At 48.6% G+C, this 25,315-nt stretch overlaps 1 protein-coding gene across 1 annotated transcript in view; it reads right to left on the reverse strand.

The window, feature by feature from the left end:
- Positions 1-10,946: 10,946 nt before the first annotated feature.
- Positions 10,947-25,315, reverse strand: part of tap1 (transporter 1, ATP-binding cassette, sub-family B (MDR/TAP)) — a gene marked incomplete at its 3' end in the record, with an annotated part of 31,444 nt that continues 17,075 nt past the window's right edge. The window contains exons 5-9 of the mRNA XM_078535797.1: positions 24,818-25,023; positions 23,814-24,011; positions 18,896-19,024; positions 12,040-12,228; positions 10,947-11,120 (exon numbers count right to left, since the gene is read on the reverse strand). Coding sequence (XP_078391923.1) covers positions 10,947-11,120; positions 12,040-12,228; positions 18,896-19,024; positions 23,814-24,011; positions 24,818-25,023 — 896 coding nt within the window. The remainder of the gene's footprint in view (positions 11,121-12,039; positions 12,229-18,895; positions 19,025-23,813; positions 24,012-24,817; positions 25,024-25,315) is intronic.

The following is a 25,315-nucleotide window of genomic DNA, read 5'->3' on the forward strand; positions in this document are numbered from 1 at the left end:
CTGTGTACATTACACTCTGTCACTGTCCCTGTGTATATTACATTCTGTTGCTGTCTCAGTGCATGTTACACTCTGTCACTATCCCTGTGTACATTACACTCTGTCACTGTCCCTGTGTATATTAAACTCTCTCACTGTGTCTATGTATATTACACTCTCTCACTATACCTGTGTACATTACACTCTCTCACTATCCCTGTCTATATTACACCCTGTTACGGACGCAGTGCAAATTACACTCTGTCACTGTCCCTGTATATATTACACTCTCTCACTGTGTCTGTGTATATCACACTCTGTCACTGTCCCTGTGTATATTACACTCTCTCACTGTCCTGTGTATATTACACTCTCTCACTGTGTCTGTGTATATCACACTCTGTTGCTGTCTCTGTGCATATTACACTCTGTCACTGTCCCTGTTAATATTACACTCTCTCACTGTCCCTGTGTATATTACACTGTGTCGCTGTGTCTACTTATATTTCACTCTCTCACTGTCCCTGTTCATTATTACACTCTGTCGTTGTCCCTGTGTATATTGCACTCTCTCACTGTGCCTGTCTATATTACACTCTGATGCTGCCTCTGTGCATGTTACACTCTGTCACAGCCCCTGTGCATATTACACTCTCTCACTTTCCCTGTGTATAGCGCACACTGTCGCTGTTCCTGTGTATATTACGCTCTCTCACTGTCCCTGTGTATATTGCACTCTCTCACTGTCCCTGAGTATATTACACTCTGTCGCTGTGCCTGTGTATATTACACTCTGTCACTGTCCCTGTGTATATTTCACTCTCTCACTGTCCCAGTGTATATTAGACTCTGTCGCTGTCTCGGTGCATATTACACTCTGTCAATATCCCTGTGTACATTACATTCTGTCACTGTCCCTGTGTACATTACACTCTGTCACTGTCCCTGTGTATATTACACTCTCTCACTGTCCCTGTATATAGTACACTCTCTCACTGTCCCCGTGTATATTACATTCTGTCACTGTCCCTGTGTACATTACATTCTGTCACTGTCCCTGTGTATATTACACCCTGTCGCTATCTCAGTGCATAATACACTCTCTCACTGCCCCTGTGTATATTACAATCTCTCAGTGTCACTATGTATATTACACTCTGTCACTGTCCCTGTGTAGATTACACTCTCTCACTGTCCCTGTGTATATTACACTCACTGTCCCTCTGTATATTACATTCTGTCGCTGTCTCAGTGCATGTTGCACTCTTTCACTATGTATATTACAATCTCTCAGTGTCACTATGTATATTACACTCTGTCACTGTCCCTGTGTATATTACGCTCTGTCGCTGTCTCAGTGCATATTACACTCTCTCACTGTCCCTGTGTATATTACATTCTGTCGCTGTATTAGTCCATATTACACTCTGTCACTGTCCCTGTGTATATTACAATCTCTCACTGTCACTATGTATATTACACTCTGTCACAGTCCCTGAGTAGATTACACTCTTTCACTGTCCCTGTGTATATTATACTCTGTCACTGTCCCTGTGTATATTACACTCTCTGTCCCTCTGTATATTACATTCTGTCACTGTCTCAGTGCATGTGGCACTCTGTCACTGTCCCTGTGTATATTACACTCTGTCACGGACCCTATGTATATTATACTCTGTCACTATCCCTGTGTACATTGCACTCTCATGCCGTCCCTGTCTATATTACACTCCATCAATGTCCCTGTGTATATTACACTCTCTCACTATCCCTGTGTATATTAAACTCTCTCACTGTGTCTGTGTATATTACACTCTCTCACTGTCCCTGTCTATATTACACCCTGTTAAGGACCCAGTGCAAATTACACTCTGCCACTGTCCCTGTATATATTACAATCTCTCACTGTGTCTGTGTATATTACGCTCTGTCAAGGTCCCTGTGTACATTACACTCTGTCACTGTCCCTGTGTGTTTTACACTCTCTCACTGTGTCTGTGTATATTACACACTCTCACGATCCCTGTGTATAGTACACTCTGTCGCTGTGTCTGTGTATGTTACACTCTCTCACTGTCCAAGTGCATATTACACTCTGTTGCTGTCTCTATGCATATTAAACTCTGTTGCTGTCTCTGTGCATATTACGCTCTCTCACTGTCCCTGTGTATATTACATTCTGTCACTTTCCCTATGTATATTTAACTCTCTCACTGACCCAGTGTATATTACACTCTCTCACTGTCCCTGTGTATATTACACTCTGTCACTGTCCCTGTGTATATTACACTCTCTCACTGTCCTGTGTATATTACACTCTCTCACTGTGTCTGTGTATATCACACTCTGTTGCTGTCTCTGTGCATATTACACTCTGTCACTGTCCCTGTTAATATTACACTCTCTCACTGTCCCTGTGTATATTACACTGTGTCGCTGTGTCTACTTATATTTCACTCTCTCACTGTCCCTGTTCATTATTACACTCTGTCGTTGTCCCTGTGTATATTGCACTCTCTCACTGTGCCTGTCTATATTACACTCTGATGCTGCCTCTGTGCATGTTACACTCTGTCACAGCCCCTGTGCATATTACACTCTCTCACTTTCCCTGTGTATAGCGCACACTGTCGCTGTTCCTGTGTATATTACGCTCTCTCACTGTCCCTGTGTATATTGCACTCTCTCACTGTCCCTGAGTATATTACACTCTGTCGCTGTGCCTGTGTATATTACACTCTGTCACTGTCCCTGTGTATATTTCACTCTCTCACTGTCCCAGTGTATATTAGACTCTGTCGCTGTCTCGGTGCATATTACACTCTGTCAATATCCCTGTGTACATTACATTCTGTCACTGTCCCTGTGTACATTACACTCTGTCACTGTCCCTGTGTATATTACACTCTCTCACTGTCCCTGTATATAGTACACTCTCTCACTGTCCCCGTGTATATTACATTCTGTCACTGTCCCTGTGTACATTACATTCTGTCACTGTCCCTGTGTATATTACACCCTGTCGCTATCTCAGTGCATAATACACTCTCTCACTGCCCCTGTGTATATTACAATCTCTCAGTGTCACTATGTATATTACACTCTGTCACTGTCCCTGTGTAGATTACACTCTCTCACTGTCCCTGTGTATATTACACTCACTGTCCCTCTGTATATTACATTCTGTCGCTGTCTCAGTGCATGTTGCACTCTTTCACTATGTATATTACAATCTCTCAGTGTCACTATGTATATTACACTCTGTCACTGTCCCTGTGTATATTACGCTCTGTCGCTGTCTCAGTGCATATTACACTCTCTCACTGTCCCTGTGTATATTACATTCTGTCGCTGTATTAGTCCATATTACACTCTGTCACTGTCCCTGTGTATATTACAATCTCTCACTGTCACTATGTATATTACACTCTGTCACAGTCCCTGAGTAGATTACACTCTCTCACTGTCCCTGTGTATATTATACTCTGTCACTGTCCCTGTGTATATTACACTCTCTGTCCCTCTGTATATTACATTCTGTCACTGTCTCAGTGCATGTGGCACTCTGTCACTGTCCCTGTGTATATTACACTCTGTCACGGACCCTATGTATATTATACTCTGTCACTATCCCTGTGTACATTGCACTCTCATGCCGTCCCTGTCTATATTACACTCCATCAATGTCCCTGTGTATATTACACTCTCTCACTATCCCTGTGTATATTAAACTCTCTCACTGTGTCTGTGTATATTACACTCTCTCACTGTCCCTGTCTATATTACACCCTGTTAAGGACCCAGTGCAAATTACACTCTGCCACTGTCCCTGTATATATTACAATCTCTCACTGTGTCTGTGTATATTACGCTCTGTCAAGGTCCCTGTGTACATTACACTCTGTCACTGTCCCTGTGTGTTTTACACTCTCTCACTGTGTCTGTGTATATTACACACTCTCACGATCCCTGTGTATAGTACACTCTGTCGCTGTGTCTGTGTATGTTACACTCTCTCACTGTCCAAGTGCATATTACACTCTGTTGCTGTCTCTATGCATATTAAACTCTGTTGCTGTCTCTGTGCATATTACGCTCTCTCACTGTCCCTGTGTATATTACATTCTGTCACTTTCCCTATGTATATTTAACTCTCTCACTGACCCAGTGTATATTACACTCTCTCACTGTCCCTGTGTATATTACACTCTGTCACTGTCCCTGTGTATATTACACTCTCTCACTGTCCTGTGTATATTACACTCTCTCACTGTGTCTGTGTATATCACACTCTGTTGCTGTCTCTGTGCATATTACACTCTGTCACTGTCCCTGTTAATATTACACTCTCTCACTGTCCCTGTGTATATTACACTGTGTCGCTGTGTCTACTTATATTTCACTCTCTCACTGTCCCTGTTCATTATTACACTCTGTCGTTGTCCCTGTGTATATTGCACTCTCTCACTGTGCCTGTCTATATTACACTCTGATGCTGCCTCTGTGCATGTTACACTCTGTCACAGCCCCTGTGCATATTACACTCTCTCACTTTCCCTGTGTATAGCGCACACTGTCGCTGTTCCTGTGTATATTACGCTCTCTCACTGTCCCTGTGTATATTGCACTCTCTCACTGTCCCTGAGTATATTACACTCTGTCGCTGTGCCTGTGTATATTACACTCTGTCACTGTCCCTGTGTATATTTCACTCTCTCACTGTCCCAGTGTATATTAGACTCTGTCGCTGTCTCGGTGCATATTACACTCTGTCAATATCCCTGTGTACATTACATTCTGTCACTGTCCCTGTGTACATTACACTCTGTCACTGTCCCTGTGTATATTACACTCTCTCACTGTCCCTGTATATAGTACACTCTCTCACTGTCCCCGTGTATATTACATTCTGTCACTGTCCCTGTGTACATTACATTCTGTCACTGTCCCTGTGTATATTACACCCTGTCGCTGTCTCAGTGCATAATACACTCTCTCACTGCCCCTGTGTATATTACAATCTCTCAGTGTCACTATGTATATTACACTCTGTCACTGTCCCTGTGTAGATTACACTCTCTCACTGTCCCTGTGTATATTACACTCACTGTCCCTCTGTATATTACATTCTGTCGCTGTCTCAGTGCATGTTGCACTCTTTCACTATGTATATTACAATCTCTCAGTGTCACTATGTATATTACACTCTGTCACTGTCCCTGTGTATATTACGCTCTGTCGCTGTCTCAGTGCATATTACACTCTCTCACTGTCCCTGTGTATATTACATTCTGTCGCTGTATTAGTCCATATTACACTCTGTCACTGTCCCTGTGTATATTACAATCTCTCACTGTCACTATGTATATTACACTCTGTCACAGTCCCTGAGTAGATTACACTCTCTCACTGTCCCTGTATATAGTACACTCTCTCACTGTCCCCGTGTATATTACATTCTGTCACTGTCCCTGTGTACATTACATTCTGTCACTGTCCCTGTGTATATTACACCCTGTCGCTGTCTCAGTGCATAATACACTCTCTCACTGCCCCTGTGTATATTACAATCTCTCAGTGTCACTATGTATATTACGCTCTGTCACTGTCCCTGTGTAGATTACACTCTCTCACTGTCCCTGTGTATATTACACTCACTGTCCCTCTGTATATTACATTCTGTCGCTGTCTCAGTGCATGTTGCACTCTTTCACTATGTATATTACAATCTCTCAGTGTCACTATGTATATTACACTCTGTCACTGTCCCTGTGTATATTACGCTCTGTCGCTGTCTCAGTGCATATTACACTCTCTCACTGTCCCTGTGTATATTACATTCTGTCGCTGTATTAGTCCATATTACACTCTGTCACTGTCCCTGTGTATATTACAATCTCTCACTGTCACTATGTATATTACACTCTGTCACAGTCCCTGAGTAGATTACACTCTCTCACTGTCCCTGTGTATATTATACTCTGTCACTGTCCCTGTGTATATTACACTCTCTGTCCCTCTGTATATTACATTCTGTCACTGTCTCAGTGCATGTGGCACTCTGTCACTGTCCCTGTGTATATTACACTCTGTCACGGACCCTATGTATATTATACTCTGTCACTATCCCTGTGTACATTGCACTCTCATGCCGTCCCTGTCTATATTACACTCCATCAATGTCCCTGTGTATATTACACTCTCTCACTATCCCTATGTATATTAAACTCTCTCACTGTGTCTGTGTATATTACACTCTCTCACTGTCCCTGTCTATATTACACCCTGTTAAGGACCCAGTGCAAATTACACTCTGCCACTGTCCCTGTATATATTACAATCTCTCACTGTGTCTGTGTATATTACGCTCTGTCACGGTCCCTGTGTACATTACACTCTGTCACTGTCCCTGTGTGTTTTACACTCTCTCACTGTGTCTGTGTATATTACACACTCTCACGGTCCCTGTGTATAGTACACTCTGTCGCTGTGTCTGTGTATGTTACACTCTCTCACTGTCCAAGTGCATATTACACTCTGTTGCTGTCTCTATGCATATTAAACTCTGTTGCTGTCTCTGTGCATATTACGCTCTCTCACTGTCCCTGTGTATATTACATTCTGTCACTTTCCCTATGTATATTTAACTCTCTCACTGACCCAGTGTATATTACACTCTCTCACTGTCCCTGTGTATATTACACTCTGTCACTGTCCCTGTGTATATTACACTCTCTCACTGTCCTGTGTATATTACACTCTCTCACTGTGTCTGTGTATATCACACTCTGTTGCTGTCTCTGTGCATATTACACTCTGTCACTGTCCCTGTTAATATTACACTCTCTCACTGTCCCTGTGTATATTACACTGTGTCGCTGTGTCTACTTATATTTCACTCTCTCACTGTCCCTGTTCATTATTACACTCTGTCGTTGTCCCTGTGTATATTGCACTCTCTCACTGTGCCTGTCTATATTACACTCTGATGCTGCCTCTGTGCATGTTACACTCTGTCACAGCCCCTGTGCATATTACACTCTCTCACTTTCCCTGTGTATAGCGCACACTGTCGCTGTTCCTGTGTATATTACGCTCTCTCACTGTCCCTGTGTATATTGCACTCTCTCACTGTCCCTGAGTATATTACACTCTGTCGCTGTGCCTGTGTATATTACACTCTGTCACTGTCCCTGTGTATATTTCACTCTCTCACTGTCCCAGTGTATATTAGACTCTGTCGCTGTCTCGGTGCATATTACACTCTGTCAATATCCCTGTGTACATTACATTCTGTCACTGTCCCTGTGTACATTACACTCTGTCACTGTCCCTGTGTATATTACACTCTCTCACTGTCCCTGTATATAGTACACTCTCTCACTGTCCCCGTGTATATTACATTCTGTCACTGTCCCTGTGTACATTACATTCTGTCACTGTCCCTGTGTATATTACACCCTGTCGCTGTCTCAGTGCATAATACACTCTCTCACTGCCCCTGTGTATATTACAATCTCTCAGTGTCACTATGTATATTACACTCTGTCACTGTCCCTGTGTAGATTACACTCTCTCACTGTCCCTGTGTATATTACACTCACTGTCCCTCTGTATATTACATTCTGTCGCTGTCTCAGTGCATGTTGCACTCTTTCACTATGTATATTACAATCTCTCAGTGTCACTATGTATATTACACTCTGTCACTGTCCCTGTGTATATTACGCTCTGTCGCTGTCTCAGTGCATATTACACTCTCTCACTGTCCCTGTGTATATTACATTCTGTCGCTGTATTAGTCCATATTACACTCTGTCACTGTCCCTGTGTATATTACAATCTCTCACTGTCACTATGTATATTACACTCTGTCACAGTCCCTGAGTAGATTACACTCTCTCACTGTCCCTGTATATAGTACACTCTCTCACTGTCCCCGTGTATATTACATTCTGTCACTGTCCCTGTGTACATTACATTCTGTCACTGTCCCTGTGTATATTACACCCTGTCGCTGTCTCAGTGCATAATACACTCTCTCACTGCCCCTGTGTATATTACAATCTCTCAGTGTCACTATGTATATTACGCTCTGTCACTGTCCCTGTGTAGATTACACTCTCTCACTGTCCCTGTGTATATTACACTCACTGTCCCTCTGTATATTACATTCTGTCGCTGTCTCAGTGCATGTTGCACTCTTTCACTATGTATATTACAATCTCTCAGTGTCACTATGTATATTACACTCTGTCACTGTCCCTGTGTATATTACGCTCTGTCGCTGTCTCAGTGCATATTACACTCTCTCACTGTCCCTGTGTATATTACATTCTGTCGCTGTATTAGTCCATATTACACTCTGTCACTGTCCCTGTGTATATTACAATCTCTCACTGTCACTATGTATATTACACTCTGTCACAGTCCCTGAGTAGATTACACTCTCTCACTGTCCCTGTGTATATTATACTCTGTCACTGTCCCTGTGTATATTACACTCTCTGTCCCTCTGTATATTACATTCTGTCACTGTCTCAGTGCATGTGGCACTCTGTCACTGTCCCTGTGTATATTACACTCTGTCACGGACCCTATGTATATTATACTCTGTCACTATCCCTGTGTACATTGCACTCTCATGCCGTCCCTGTCTATATTACACTCCATCAATGTCCCTGTGTATATTACACTCTCTCACTATCCCTATGTATATTAAACTCTCTCACTGTGTCTGTGTATATTACACTCTCTCACTGTCCCTGTCTATATTACACCCTGTTAAGGACCCAGTGCAAATTACACTCTGCCACTGTCCCTGTATATATTACAATCTCTCACTGTGTCTGTGTATATTACGCTCTGTCACGGTCCCTGTGTACATTACACTCTGTCACTGTCCCTGTGTGTTTTACACTCTCTCACTGTGTCTGTGTATATTACACACTCTCACGGTCCCTGTGTATAGTACACTCTGTCGCTGTGTCTGTGTATGTTACACTCTCTCACTGTCCAAGTGCATATTACACTCTGTTGCTGTCTCTATGCATATTAAACTCTGTTGCTGTCTCTGTGCATATTACGCTCTCTCACTGTCCCTGTGTATATTACATTCTGTCACTTTCCCTATGTATATTTAACTCTCTCACTGACCCAGTGTATATTACACTCTCTCACTGTCCCTGTGTATATTACACTCTGTCACTGTCCCTGTGTATATTACACTCTCTCACTGTCCTGTGTATATTACACTCTGTCGCTGTCTCAGTACATATTACACTCTGTCAATATCCCTGTGTACATTATACTCTCTAACTGTCCCTGTGAATATGACACTCTGTAACTGTCCCTGTGTATATTACATTCTGTCACTGTCCCTGTGTTTATTACACTCTCACACTGTGTCTGTGTATATTACACTCTGCCGCTGTGTCTGTGTACATAAAACTCTCTCCCCCTGTGCATATTACACTCTGTTGCTGTCCCTGTCTATATTACACTCTCTCACTGTCCCTCTGTATATTACACTCTCTCACTCTCCCTGTGTATGTTACGCTCTGCCACGGTCCCTGTGTATATTACAGTCTCTCACTGTCCCTGTATATAGTACACACTCTCACTGTCCCAGTGTATATTACAATCTGTCACTATCCCTGTGTACATTACACTATCTCATTGTCCCTGTGTATATTACACACTGTCGCTGTTTCTGTCTACATTACACTCTGTCACTGTACCTGTGTATATTACACTCTCTCACTGTGTCTGTGTATATTAAACTCTCTCACTGTCCCTGTGCATATTCCACTCTGTTGCTGTACCTGTGTATATTACACTCTCTCACTGTCCCTCTGTATATAACACTCTCTCACTCACACTGTGTAAATTATGCTCTGTCACTGCCCCTATGTAAATTGCACTCTCTCACTGTGTCTGTGTATATTACACATTCTCACTGTCCATGTGTATAGTTCACTCTGTCGCTGTGTCTGTGTATGTTACACTCTCTCACTGTTCCAGTGCATATTACACTCTGTCACAGTCCCTGTGCATATTACACTCTCTCACTGTGTCTGTGTATATTGCACACTCTCACTGTCCCTGTGTATATCACACTCTGTCGCTGTCCCTGTGTCTATTACACTCTCTCACTGTCCCTGTGCATATTACACTCTGTCGCTGTCCCTGTGTATATTACACTCTCTCACTCTCCCTGTGTGCATGACACTGTCTCACTGTCCCTGTGTATATTACACTCTGTCGCTGTGTTTGTGTATATTACAGTCCCTACATGTCCCTCTGTATATTACACTCTGTTGCTGTCTGTGCATATTACACTCTGTCACAGTCCCTGTGCATATTACAATCTCTCACTGTCTCTGTGTATATTACACTCTGTCACTGTCCCTGTGTATATTAGACTCTGTTGCTGCCCTGTGTATATTACACTCTCTCACTGTCCCTGTGTATATAACACGCTCTCACTGTCCCTGTGTATATTACACTCTGTTGCTGCCCTGTGTATATTACACTCTCTCACTGTCCCTGTGTATATTACACTCTGTCACTGTCCCTGAGTATATTACACTCGCTCACTGTCCCTGGGTATATTACACTCTATCACTGTCCTTGTGTATATTACACCCTCTCACTGTCCCTCTGTATATTACACCCTCTCATTGACCCTGTGTATATTACACACTCTCATTGTCCCTGTGTATACTTAACTCTCTCACTGTCTCTGTGTATATTACACTCTCTCACTGTCCCTGGGTATATTACACACCATCACTGTCCCTGTATATATTACACTCTCTCACTGTCCCTCTGTATATTACACACCATCACTGTCCCTGTATATATTACATTCTCTCACTGTCCCTCTGTATATTACACTCTCTCACTGTCCCTCTGTATATTACACCCTGTCACTGTCCCTGTGTACACTACACTCTGTCACTCACCTTGTTATGATAATATTTGTGTTCATATTGCTCAATTGGTTTCCCATCCAGCCGAATCTTTCCAGACTGTGGTTGATAAAATCGCTCCAGCAGAGCCACACAGGTAGTCTTCCCCCCACCAGAGGGACCCACCAGGGCTGTGATCTCCCCTCGCTTCAGCTCAAAGGACACATTCTGAAAAGAGGAAGCATCAGGTATCATTACAAGTTTGTGTCAGTTTCCCATGTTCCTCCTGCTGGTGGATCATGGCAACAAGAGGAGGCCATTCAGCCCCTCGAGTGTTTCATTCTTCAGTAAGATGATGGCTGATCTTTAACTTCACTGAACCACCTTTATTCCATAACCCTCCACAACCTCAGCTAAGACTAATCCACCAATTCCAATTTTGAATTTTCGATTAGACTTCCAGCGCTATGGTTTTTCTGGAGGACAGTTGGGGTGGACGAGAGTGTTCCATATTTCTATTACCCTCTGTGTGAACAATTTCTTCCTCACGCCACCCCTGAACAGTTTACATCTAAATTTAACGTTTAGCCGCCGCACCCCCCACTCCCCACCTTATTCTGGACTGCTCCCGTCGGAGGAAATATTTTTTCTCTATTGACCCTATCAATTTTTTAAATGCCTCCTTAGCTTCTACATTCAAGCTCAGTCTGTGCAATCTGTCCTCAAAATTTAACTCTTTTAGCCCAGGAACATTCTGGTGAATCTACGCTGCACTCCCTCCAAGGCCAATATATCCTTCCTGAGGTGCGGTGCCCAGAACTGAACACAGTTCTCCAGACAGGGTCTAAACAGAGCTCTATACAGCTGGAACATAACTTCCACTCCTCTGTATTCCAGCCCTCAGGATAAAGGACAAAATTCCAGGAGGATTTGGAATTATTTTTTCTGTCTCTTTATTTCTCACTCCCTCTACTTATCTCTCTCCCTATCTATCTCTATCCCTCTATCTCTCTCTCTCTCTATTTCTCTTCCTATCTCTCTCTCCATCTATCTCATCAGTGACCCCCTGGTTCGTGCAGCCTCTCGCATTCCCTCACCAATCCATTGCATTCCCACAGAGTGAAGTGACACCAAAGAGCCTCCGTACCTTCAACACTGGGGTGTCTGCTCGCGTGGGGTAGGCGAACGTCACATCATTGAACTCAATGTGGCCTCTCAGCCTGTCAGGGGCAAGGGACCCCACGGTGGAAAGGCCAGGCGTACGATCCATATATTCGAAAACCTTCTCCGAGGCCCCGACAGCTTTCTTCACATTTGGGTAGACTGACATCAGGACCTGGCGCCAGGCACAGAGAGAAGCAATGTTAGGACAGCTAACATGATTGGAGATAACTTCACAAGTCAGACACCTCACAGGAACATCCCTTCAGAACAAACAGGGAGGCAGGAGACACCATCTAAACTGAGGGATTCCCAGCCCAGGCAGTTCATTAGAGGCCTTCCCAAAACCTCCACCCTCCCCGCTCCTTCAGGACACACCATCAATTGTGAGGCACCTCCCCCTCCCCCCAAACACGGGGGCGGAAGACTGGGAGAGTCTGTCAGCTCAGAGCAATGACTTTCATTGAAAATGTCGAGGAGGATGAAGGGGAGGGGAACAAGAATGAGATGCCAGGCACTGGCACAGGGTATGACCAGTCAGTCTCATGGCTTGATATACAGTGTGTCTAGTCAGGGCCCTGTACATGTACACAGTGCCACTGGTCATTGCCCTGTCCATGTACACAGTGCAATCAGTCAGTGCCCTGTCCATGTACACAGTGCGACCAGTCAGTGCCCTGTCCATGTGCACAGTGCGACCAGTCAATGCCCTGTCCGTGTGCACAGTGCGACCAGTCAGTGCCCTGTCCATGTAAACAGTGCGACCAGTCAATGCCCTGTCCGTGTGCACAGTGCGACCAGTCAGTGCCCTGTCCATGTAAACAGTGCGACCAGTCAGTGCCCTGTCCATGTAAACAGTGCGACCAGTCAGTGCCCTGTCCATGTGCACAGTGCGACCAGTCAGTGCCCTGTCCATGTAAACAGTGCGACCAGTCAATGCCCTGTCCATGTGCACAGTGCGACCAGTCAGTGCCCTGTCCATGTAAACAGTGCGACCAGTCAATGCCCTGTCCGTGTGCACAGTGCGACCAGTCAGTGCCCTGTCCATGTAAACAGTGCGACCAGTCAATGCCCTGTCCGTGTGCACAGTGCGACCAGTCAGTGCCCTATCCATGTAAACAGTGCAACCAGTCAATGCCCTGTCCGTGTACACAGTGCGACCAGTCAGTATCCTGTCCATGTACACAGTGCGACCAGTTAGTGTCCTGTCCATGTGCACAGTGCGACCAGTCAGTGTCCTGTCCGTGTACACAGTGCAACCAGTCAATGCCCTGTCCGTGTAAACAGTGCGACCAGTCAATGCCCTGTCCGTGTACACAGTGCGACCAGTCAGTATCCTGTCCATGTACACAGTGCGACCAGTTAGTGCCCTGTCCATGTGCACAGTGCGACCAGTCAGTATCCTGTCCATGTACACAGTGCGACCAGTTAGTGTCCTGTCCATGTGCACAGTGCGACCAGTCAGTGTCCTGTCCATGTACACAGTGCAACCAGTCAATGCCCTGTCCATGTACACAGTGCGACCAGTCAGTGTCCTGTCCATGTACACAGTGCGACCAGTCAGTGTCCTGTCCATGTGCACAGTGCAACCAGTCAGTGTCCTGTCCATGTGCACAGTGCGACCAGTCAGTGCCCTGTCCATGTGCACAGTGCGACCAGTCAGTATCCTGTCCATGTACACAGTGCGACCAGTCAGTGTCCTGTCCATGTACACAGTGCGACCAGTCAGTGCCCTGTCCATGTGCACAGTGCGACCAGTCAGTATCCTGTCCATGTACACAGTGCGACTAGTCAATCTCATGGCTTGATATACAGAGCAACCAGTCAGTGTCCTGTCCATGTACACAGTGCGACTAGTCAGTGTCCTGTCCATGTACACAGTGCGACCAGTCAGTGCCCTGTCGATGTACACAGTACGACCAGTCAGTGCCCTGTCCATCTACACAGTGCGACCAGTCAGTGCCTTGTCCATGTACACAGTGCGACCAGTCAGTGTCCTGTCCATGTACACAGTGCGACCAGTCATTATGCTGACCATGTACACAGTGCGACCAGTTAGTGTCCTGTCCATGTGCACAGTGCGACCAGTCAGTGTCCTGTCCGTGTACACAGTGCAACCAGTCAATGCCCTGTCCGTGTAAACAGTGCGACCAGTCAATGCCCTGTCCGTGTACACAGTGCGACCAGTCAGTATCCTGTCCATGTACACAGTGCGACCAGTTAGTGCCCTGTCCATGTGCACAGTGCGACCAGTCAGTATCCTGTCCATGTACACAGTGCGACCAGTTAGTGTCCTGTCCATGTGCACAGTGCGACCAGTCAGTGTCCTGTCCATGTACACAGTGCAACCAGTCAATGCCCTGTCCATGTACACAGTGCGACCAGTCAGTGTCCTGTCCATGTACACAGTGCGACCAGTCAGTGTCCTGTCCATGTGCACAGTGCAACCAGTCAGTGTCCTGTCCATGTGCACAGTGCGACCAGTCAGTGCCCTGTCCATGTGCACAGTGCGACCAGTCAGTATCCTGTCCATGTACACAGTGCGACCAGTCAGTGTCCTGTCCATGTACACAGTGCGACCAGTCAGTGCCCTGTCCATGTGCACAGTGCGACCAGTCAGTATCCTGTCCATGTACACAGTGCGACTAGTCAATCTCATGGCTTGATATACAGAGCAACCAGTCAGTGTCCTGTCCATGTACACAGTGCGACTAGTCAGTGTCCTGTCCATGTACACAGTGCGACCAGTCAGTGCCCTGTCGATGTACACAGTACGACCAGTCAGTGCCCTGTCCATCTACACAGTGCGACCAGTCAGTGCCTTGTCCATGTACACAGTGTGACCAGTCAGTGTCCTGTCCATGTACACAGTGCGACCAGTCATTATGCTGACCATGTACACAGTGTGACCAGACAATGTCCTGTCCATGTTCACTGTGTCTGGTTTTCAGACAATGTCCTGTCCATGTACACAGTGTCTGGTTTTCAGACAATGTCCTGTCCATGTACACAGTGTCTGGTTGTCAGACAATCTCCTGTCCATGTACACAGTGTCTGGTTTTCAGAAAATGTCCTGTCCATGTACACAGTGTCTGGTTTTCAGACAATGTCCTGTCCATGTGCACAGTGTCTGGTTTTCACACAATGTCCTGTCCATGTGCACACTGTGACCAGTCAGTGTCCTCGCCGTGTACACAGTGTGACCAGTCAGTGCCCTGTCCATGTACACAGTGCGACCAGTCAGTGTCCTGTTCATGTACACAGTGCAACCGGTCAGTATCCTGTCCATGTACACAGCGCGACCAGTCAGTGCCCTGTCCATGAACGCAGTGCAACCAGTCAGTGCCCTGTCCATGTACACAGTGCGACCAGTCAGTATACTGTCCATGTACGCAGCGCGACCAATCAATGCCCTGTCCATGTACACAGTGCGACCAATCCATAGCCGGTCCACGTACACAGTGCGACCAGTCAGTGTCCTGTCCATGTACACAGTGCGACCAGTCAATGCCCTGTCCATGTACACAGTGCAACCAGTCAGTATCCTGTCCATGTACACAGCGTGACCAGTCAATACCCTGTCCATGTACACAGTGCGACCAGTCAGTGCCCTGTCCATGAACACAGTGCAAACAGTCAGTGCCCTGTCCATGTACACAGTGCGACCAGTCAGTATCCTGTCCATATACGCAGTGCGACCAATCAATGCCCTGTCCATGTACACAGTGCGATCAGTCCATAGCCAGTCCATGAACACAGTGAGACCAGTCTGAGCCGTGTCCATGTACACAGTGCGACCAGTCAGTGTCCTGTCCATGTACACAGTGCGACCGGTCAGTATCCTGTCCATGTCCACAGTGCGACCAGTCAGTGTACTGTCAAAGTACACAGTGCGACCAGTCAGTGCCCTGTCCATGTACACAATGCGACCAGTCAACATCCGGTCCATGTACACAGTGCAACCAGTCAGTGTACTGTCAAAGTACACAGTGCAACCAGACAGTATCCTGTCCATGTACACAGTGCGACCAGTCAGTGTACTGTCAAAGTACACAGTGCGACCAGTCAATGCCCCGTCCATGTGCATGGTGCAACCACTCCGTATCCTGTCCATGTACACAGTGCGACCAGTTAGTGCCCATTCCATTTACACAGTGCGACCAGTCAGTGCCCTGTCCATGTACACAGTGCGACCAATCAGTGTCCTGTCCATGTACACAGTGCGACCAGTCAGTGCCCTGCCCATGTACACAGTGCGACCAATCAGTGCCAATTCCATGTACACAGTGCGACCAATCAGTGACTTGTCCATGTACACAGTGCGACCAGTCAGTATCCTGTCAAAGTACACAGTGCGACCGATTAATGCCCTGTCCATGTACACAGTGCAACCAGTCAGTATCCTGTCCATGTACACAGCGTGACCAGTCAATACCCTGTCCATGTACACAGTGCGACCAGTCAGTGCCCTGTCCATGTACACAGTGCGACCCGTCAGTGCCCTATCCATGTACACAGTGCGATCAATCAGTGCCAATTCCATGTACACAGTGCGACCAATCAGTGACTTGTCCATGTACACAGTGCGACCAGTCAGTATCCTGTCAAAGTACACAGTGCGACCAGTCAATGCCCTGTCCATGTACACAGTGCAACCAGTCAGTATCCTGTCCATGTACACAGCGTGACCAGTCAATACCCTGTCCATGTACACAGTGCGACCAGTCAGTGTCCTGTCCATGTACACAGTCCAACCAGTCAGTATCCTGTCCATGTACACAGTGCAACCAATCAGTGTCCTGTCCATGTACACAGTGCGACCAGTCAGTCCCATGGCCTGATATACAATGCGACCAGTGAGTGCCCTGTCTATGTACACAGAGCGACCAGTCAGTGTCCTGTTCATGTACACAGTGCAACCGGTCAGTATCCTGTCCATGTACACAGTGCGACCAGTCAGCGCCCTGTCCATGTACACAGTGCATCCAGTCAGTGTCCTGTCCATGTACACAGTGCGACTAGTCAGTGTCCTGTCCTTGTACACAGTGCGACCAGTCAGTGTCCTGTCCATGTACACATTGCGACCAGTCAGTCTCATGGCTTGATATACAGTGCATCCAGTCAGTGTCCTGTCCATGTACACAGTGCAACCAGTCCATGTCCTGTCTATGTACACAGTGCAACCAGTCCGTGCCCTGTCCATGTACACAGTGCGACCAGTCAGTATCCTGTCCATGTACGCAGTGCGACCAATCAATGCCCTGTCCATGTACACAGTGCGATCAGTCCATAGCCGGTCCATGAACACAGTGAGACCAGTCTGAGCCGTGTCCATGTACACAGTGCGACCAGTCAGTGTCCTGTCCACGTACACAGTGCAACCAGACAGTGTCCTGTCCATGTACACAGTGCGACCAGTCAGTGTCCTGTCCATGGACACAGTGCGACCAGTCAGTGTCCTGTCCATGTACAGAGTGCGACCAGTCAGTGTCCTGCCCATGTACACAGTGCGACCAGTCAGTGTCCTGTCCATGTACACGGTGCAACCACTCAGTATCCTGTCCATGTACACAGTGCGACCAGTCAGTGCCCATTCCATGTACACTGTGCGACCAGTCAGTGCCCTGTCCATGTACACAGTGCGACCAATCAGTGTCCTGTCCATGTACACAGTGCGACCAGTCAGTGTCCTGTCCATGTACACATTGCGACCAGTCAGTGGCCTGTCAAAGTACACAACGCGAGCAGTCAGTGACCTGTCCATGTACACAGTCCAACCAGTCAGTATCCTGTCCATGTACACAATACGACCAGTCAGTGCCCTGTCCATGTACACAGTGCGACCAATCAGTATCCTGTCCATGTACATAGTGCGACCAGTCAATGCCCCATCCATGTACACAGTGCGACCAATCAGTATCCTGTCCATGTACACAGTGCGACCAGTCAGCGTCCTGTCCATGTACACCTTGCGACCTGTCAGTCTCATGGCTTCATATACAGTGCAACCAGTCATTGTCCTGTCCATGTACACAGTGTGAGCAGTCAGTTTCCTGTCCATGTACACAGAGCGACCAGTCAGTGCCCATTCCATGTACACAGTGCGACCAGTCAGTGCCCTGTCCATGTGCACAGTGCGACCAATCAGTGTCCTGTCCATGTACACAGTGCGACCAGTAAGTGTCCTGTCCATGTACACAGTGCGACCAGTCAGTGTCCTGTCCATGTGCACAGTGCGACCAGTCAGTATTCTGTCCATGTACACAGTGCAACCAATCAGCGCCATGTCCATGTACACCTTGCGACCAGTCAGTCTCATGGCTTGAAAAACAGTGCAACCTGTCAGTGTCTTGTCCATGTACATAGTGTCTGGTTTTCACACAATGTCCTGTCCATGTGCAGTGTCTGGTTTTCACACAATGTCCTGTCCATGTGCACAGTGTCTGGTTTTCACACAATGTCCTGTCCATGTACACAGTGTCTTGTTTTCACACAATGTCCTGTCCATGTACACAATGTCTTGTTTTCACACAATGTCCTGTCCATGTACACAGTGTCTTGTTTACACACAATGTCCTGTCCGTGTACACAGTGTCTTGTTTTCACACAATGTCCTGTCCATGTACACAGTGTCTGGTTTTCACATAATGTCCTGTCCATGTACACAGTGTCTTGTTTTCACACAATGTCCTGTCCATGTACACAGTGTCTGGTTTTCACATAATGTCCTGTCCATGTACACTGCATCTGGTTTTCAGACAGTGTGTTCAGGTTTACATGTTTCTGGACATCAGGAGGTGGAAGTGATGAAGATTCTCTCCTAACGACTCTCCGACCCTCACCTCAACAGCCGTGGTAAACTGCAGCTGGTAGAATATGAGGGAGACGAGATCCCCACTTGTGACATTTCCTGTTGCCACCAGGCAACCACCGCAGTACAAAAGGCTGACTTTCAGGACCAGGTCCGAGAGCTGAGGCAGGAGAAACAGAAAGAGAAAGAGGGCTTCATAGTCAGAAGAGATCGACATGTCCCAAATCCTCCCACTGCCAGGATCAATTACTCCAGCATCACAAAGGCATTGTGCAGGATTTTCAGGCTGGCATGTGGGCCTGCGCTTGATACGATCGGACACAAAATCGCATGAGATGATATCGGGCGAGGGTCTCAACGCCATCCCGCACTCATGTTCACTCCCTCAATCACACCGTAACTCGTCCCCCTCGATCACACCATCACTCCTCCCCCTCAATCGCACCATCACCCCTCCCCTCAATCGCACCGTCACTCCTCCCACTCAATCACAGTGTCACTCCTACCCTCGATTGCACCGTAACTCGTCCCCCTCGATCACACCGTCACTCCTCCCCCTCAATCACAGTGTCACCCCTCCCCTCGATCACACCATCACTCCTCCCCTCAATCGCACCATCACCCCTCCCCTCGATCACACCATCACTCCTCCCCTCAATCGCACCATCACCCCTCCCCTCGATCACACCATCACTCCTCCCCTCAATTGCACCATCACTCCTCCCCTCGATCACACCATCACTCCTCCCCCTCGATCGCACCATCACCCTTCCCCTCGATCACACCATCACTCCTCCCCTCGATCGCACCATCACCCCTCCCCTCGATCACACCATCACTCCTCCCCTCAATCGCACCATCACTCCTCCCCTCGATCACACCATCACTCCTCCCCTCGATCACACCATCACTCCTCCCCTCAATCGCACCATCACCCCTCCCCTCGATCACACCATCACTCCTCCCCCTCGATCGCACCATCACCCCTCCCCTCGATCACACCATCACTCCTCCCCTCAATCGCACCATCACCCCTCCCCTCAATCACACCATCACTCCTCCCCCTCGATCGCACCGTAACTCCCCCCTCGTTCACACCATCACTCCTCCCCTCAATCGCACCGTCACTCCTCCCCTCAATCACACCATCACTCCTCCCCTCAATCACACTGACACTTCTCCCCTCGAACACATCATCACTCCTCCCCTCAATCGCACCATCACTCCTCCCCTCAATCACACCATCACTCCTCCCCTCAATCACACTGTCACTTCTCCCCTCGAACACATCATCACTCCTACCCTCAATCGCACCGTCACTCCTCCCCTCAATCACACCGTCACTCCTCCCCCTCGATCGCACCGTCACTCCTCCCCTCGAACACATCATCACTCCTCCCCTCAATCACACCGTCAGTCCTCCCCTTGATCATACCATCACTCCTCCCCCTCAAACACAGTGTTACTCCTACCCTCGATTGCACCGTAACTCGTCCCCCTCGATCACACCATCACTCCTCCCCCTCAATCACAGTGTCACTCCTACCCTCGATTGCACCGTACCTCGTCCCCCTCGATCACACCGTCACTCCTCTCCCTCGATCACACCGTCACTCCTCCCCTCGATCACACCGTCACTCCTCCCCTCGATCGCACCGTCACTCCTCCCCTCGATCGCACCGTCACTCCTCCCCTCGATCACACCGTCACTCCTCCCCTCAATCGCACCGTAACTACCCCCCTTGTTCACACCGTCACTCCTCCCCTCAATCACACTGTCACTTCTCCCCTCAAACACATCATCACTCCTCCCCTCAATCGCACCGTCACTCCTCCCCTCAATCGCACCGTCACTCCTCCCCTCAATCACACTGTCACTTCTCCCCTTGAACACATCATTACTCCTCCCCTCAATCACACCGTCACTTCTCTCCTCAATCACACTGTCACTCCTCCCCTCGAACACACCGTCACTCCTCCCCTCAATCGCACCGTCAGTCCTCCCCTCGATCGCACCATCACTCCTCCCCTCAATCACACTGTCACTTCTCCCCTCGAACACATCATCACTCCTCCCCTCAATCGCACCGTCACTCCTCCCCTCAATCGCACCATCACTCCTACCCTCAATCACACTGTCACTTCTCCCCTTGAACACATCATCACTCCTCCCCTCAATCGCACCGTCACTCCTCCCCTCAATCGCACCGTCACTCCTCCCCCTCGATCGCACCGTCACTCCTCCCCTCAATCACACCGTCACTCCTCCCCTCGATCACACCGTCACTCCTCCCCTCGATCACACCGTCACTCCTCCCCTCGAACACATCATCACTCCTCCCCTCAATCACACTGTCACATCTCCCCTCGAACACATCATCACTCCTCCCCTCAATCGCACCGTCACTCCTCCCCTCGATCGCACCATCACTCCTCCCCTCGAACACACTATCACTCCTCCTATCGATCGCACCATCACTCTTCCCCCTCAATCACACCATCACTCCTCCCCCTCAATCGCACCGTCACTTCTCCCCTCGAACACACCATCACTCCTCCTATCGATCGCACCATCACTCCTCCCCCTCGATCACACCGTCACTCCTCCCCTCGATCACACCGTCACTCCTCCCCTCGATCACACCGTCACTCCTCCCCTCGATCACACTGTCACTCCTCCCTTCGAACACACTGTCACTCCTCCCCTCGATCACACTGTCACTCCTCCCCTCGATCGCACCGTCACTCCTCCCCTCGTTCGCACCGTCACTCCTCCCCTCGATCACACCGTCACTCCTCCCCTCAATCACACCGTCACTCCTCCCCTCGATTACACCGTCACTCCTCCCCTCGATCGCACCGTCACTCCTCCCCTCGATCACACCATCACTCCTCCCCTCAATCACACCGTCACTCCTCCCCTCAATCACACCGTCACTCCTCCCCTCGATCGCACCGTCACTCCTCCCCTCGATCACACCGTCACTCCTCCCCTCGATCACACCGTCACTCCTCCCCTCCATCGCACCGTCACTCCTCCCCTCCATCGCACCGTCACTCCTCCCCTCCATCGCACTGTCACTCCTCCCCTCCATCGCACCGTCACTCCTCCCCTCCATCGCACCGTCATTCCTCCCCTCGATCACACTGTCACTCCTCTCCTCGATCACACCGTCACTCCTCCCCTCCATCGCACCATCACTCCTCCCCTCGATCACACCGTCACTCCTCCCCTCGATCACACCGTCACTCCTCCCCTCAATCGCACCGTCACTCCTCCCCTCGATCACACCGTCACTCCTCCCCTCGATCGCACCGTCACTCCTCCCCTCGATCACACTGTCACTCCTCCCCTCGATCACACTGTCACTCCTCCCCTCGATCACACCGTCACTCCTCCCCTCGATCACACCGTCACTCCCCCCTCAATCACACCGTCACTCCTCCCCTCGATCACACCGTCACTCCCCCCTCGATCACACTGTCACTCCTCCCTTCGAACACACTGTCACTTCTCCCCTCGATCGCACTGTCACTCCTCTCCTCGATCGCACTGTCACTCCCCCCATCGATCACACTGTCACTTCTCCCCTCAAACACACTGTCACTCCTCCCCTCAATACACTGTCACTTCTACCCTCGATCGCACTGTCACTCCTCTCCTCAAACACACTGTCACTCCCCCCATCGATCACACCGTCACTCCCCCCTCGATCACACTGTCACTCCCCCCTCGATCACACTGTCACTTCTCCCCTCGATCGCACTGTCACTCCTCCCCTCGATCGCACCGTCACTCCTCCCCTCGATCACACCATCACTCCTCCCCCTCAATCACACCATCACTCCTTCCCTCGATCACAACCTCACTCCTCCCCTCGATCACGCCATCACTCCTTCCCTCAATCACAACCTCACTCCTCCCCTCGATCACGCCATCACTCCTCCCCTCGATCACACCATCACTCCTTCCCTCAATCACACCGTCACTCCTCCCCTCGATCACACCGTCACTCCCCCCTCAATCACACCGTCACTCCTCCCCTCAATCACACCGTCACTCCTCCCCTCGGTCACACCGTCACTCCTCCCCTCAATCACACCGTCACTCCTCCCCTCGATCACACCGTCACTCCTCCCCTCAATCACAGCGTCACTCCTCCTCCCGTACGCACCATCACTCCTCCCCCTCGATCACACAGTCACGCTTCCCCTCGATCACAACCTCACTCCTCCCCTCGATCACACCATCACTCCTTCCCTCGATCACACCGTCACTCCTCCCCCTCGATCATACCATCACCCCTTCCCTCGATCACAACCTCACTCCTCCCCTCGATCACGCAATCACTCCTTCCCTCGATCACAACCTCACTCCTCCCCTCGATCACACCGTCACTCCTCCTCTCGATCGCACCGTCACTCCTCCCCTCAATCACACCATCACTCCTCCCCTCAATCACACCATCACTCCTCCCCTCAATCACACCGTCACTCCTCCCCTCAATCACATCATCACTGCCCAACTTGATCACAACTTCACTCCCCTCCTCGATCACACCGTCACTCCTCCTCTCGATCGCACCGTCACTCCTCCCCTCAATCACATCATCACTGCCCAACTTGATCACAACTTCACTCCCCTCCTCGATCACACCGTCACTCCTCCTCTCGATCGCACCGTCACTCCTCCCCTCAATCACATCACCACTGCCCAACTTGATCACAACTTCACTCCCCCCCTCGATTACACCGTCACTGCCCCCTCAATCACATCATCACTCCCCACGGTCACACCATCCCCTGCGTCAGTCACTCCAAGTCATACCCAACAAGCCTCCTTTCCTAAAAAAGGCCTGCATCACTCTTGCTATTGAACTCTCTCAGCCACCGAGCCTCCCATTGAGCTCCATACCCCATCGGAATTCACCAGAAAGGAGGTCACTTACACTGTTCGTCCACATGAAGCCAGCGTAGGCTGCTGCCTCCTTCTTATTGAGTCTGTAGGTATCGTCAAGACGGTCAGCGTATCGCCGAGCCTGACCATCCTCATTCGCAAAGCTGCGCACAGTCTTCATGGATGAAAAGGTTTCCACTGCGACATCATTAGCATTCGCAAGAGACTCCTGTACCTCGGCAGAGAGTTTCTGTCACACAAAAGACAAACCAAGGTCAGGGGCCAGTCTAAAGGACACCGCTAGGTATGACTCCAACCAGTGGAGAGTTTTCCCCCTGATTCGCATTGACTCCAGTTTCGCTCGGGCTCCTTGATGCCACACTCGGTCAAATGCAGCCTTGATATCAAGGGCAGTCACTCTCACCTCACCTTGGGAGTTCAGCTCTTTTGTCCATGTTTGAATCAAGGCTGTTATGAGGTCAGGAGCTGAGTGGCTCTGGTGTAACCCAAACTGGGCATCAGTGAGCAGGTTATTGCTGAGCAAGAGCCGCCTGATAGCACAGTTGATGACCCCTTCCATTACTTTACTGATGATGGAGAGTAGACTGATGGGGTGGTAATTGGCCGGGTTAGATTTGTCCTGCTTTTTGTGTACAGGACATCCCTGGGAAATTTTGCACATTGCTGGGTAGATGTCAGTGTTGTAGCTGTACTGGAGCAGCTTGGCTATGGGTGCAGAAAGTTCTGGAGCACAAGCCATCAGTACTATTGCCGGAATATTGTCAGGGCCCATAGCTTCTGCTGTGTCCAGTGCCTTCAGCCGTTCATTGATATCACGTGGAGTGAATCGAATTGGCTGAAGACTGGCATCTGTGATGCTGGCGTCCTCCAGAGGAGGCCGAGGTGGATCATCCACTCGGCACTTCTGGCTGAAGATTATAGCAAATGCTTCAGCCTTATAGTGATCAATGAGGAATCTGTCAAATATTAAACACTATTGTACACAGTGGTTAATGGTGAATGAGAGAGACTGAACAGTAAGGTAATGAAATCAACCTGATAGTACTTTCCGGTGTACTTAGGGATGATGCTGATGATGAACGTCCCGATGATTGTGAAAAAGGTGAGCTTAAATGACAAGTTGACCATGAAAACAAGAAGACAGCCCGCCCGCATCAGATACCACATCAGCAGGCTCAACTTCTCTGTCAATGACTCACTCATTGTGTTCGTATCCGTGGTGACACGGGACGTGATATCACCTAGGCAACATACAAAGAGATATAATCAAAATCTGTTTGCTGTCTGACTATAATATCCGAAGAACCTATTTTACAGGCCCATTCTTCTATCATCCCTACAGTAAGAAGTAATTATCACTTATGCCCATAAAAATTGTTATAATCCCATAAATGGATATAACTATTGTCCTTTCAAAATTATCAATAATCTCCTTGAATGGCTCTGTACTGCGAGTTACCATGGTTCAGAGTTACTCTACCATCATTATCTATCTCTTTCTCATTCTCTCTCTCTGATCATTGCCTCCCTCTC

This window comes from Cetorhinus maximus, unplaced genomic scaffold (genome assembly GCF_964194155.1).
Source record: "Cetorhinus maximus unplaced genomic scaffold, sCetMax3.hap1.1 HAP1_SCAFFOLD_659, whole genome shotgun sequence".
In the NCBI taxonomy this organism is placed as follows: domain Eukaryota; kingdom Metazoa; phylum Chordata; class Chondrichthyes; order Lamniformes; family Cetorhinidae; genus Cetorhinus; species Cetorhinus maximus.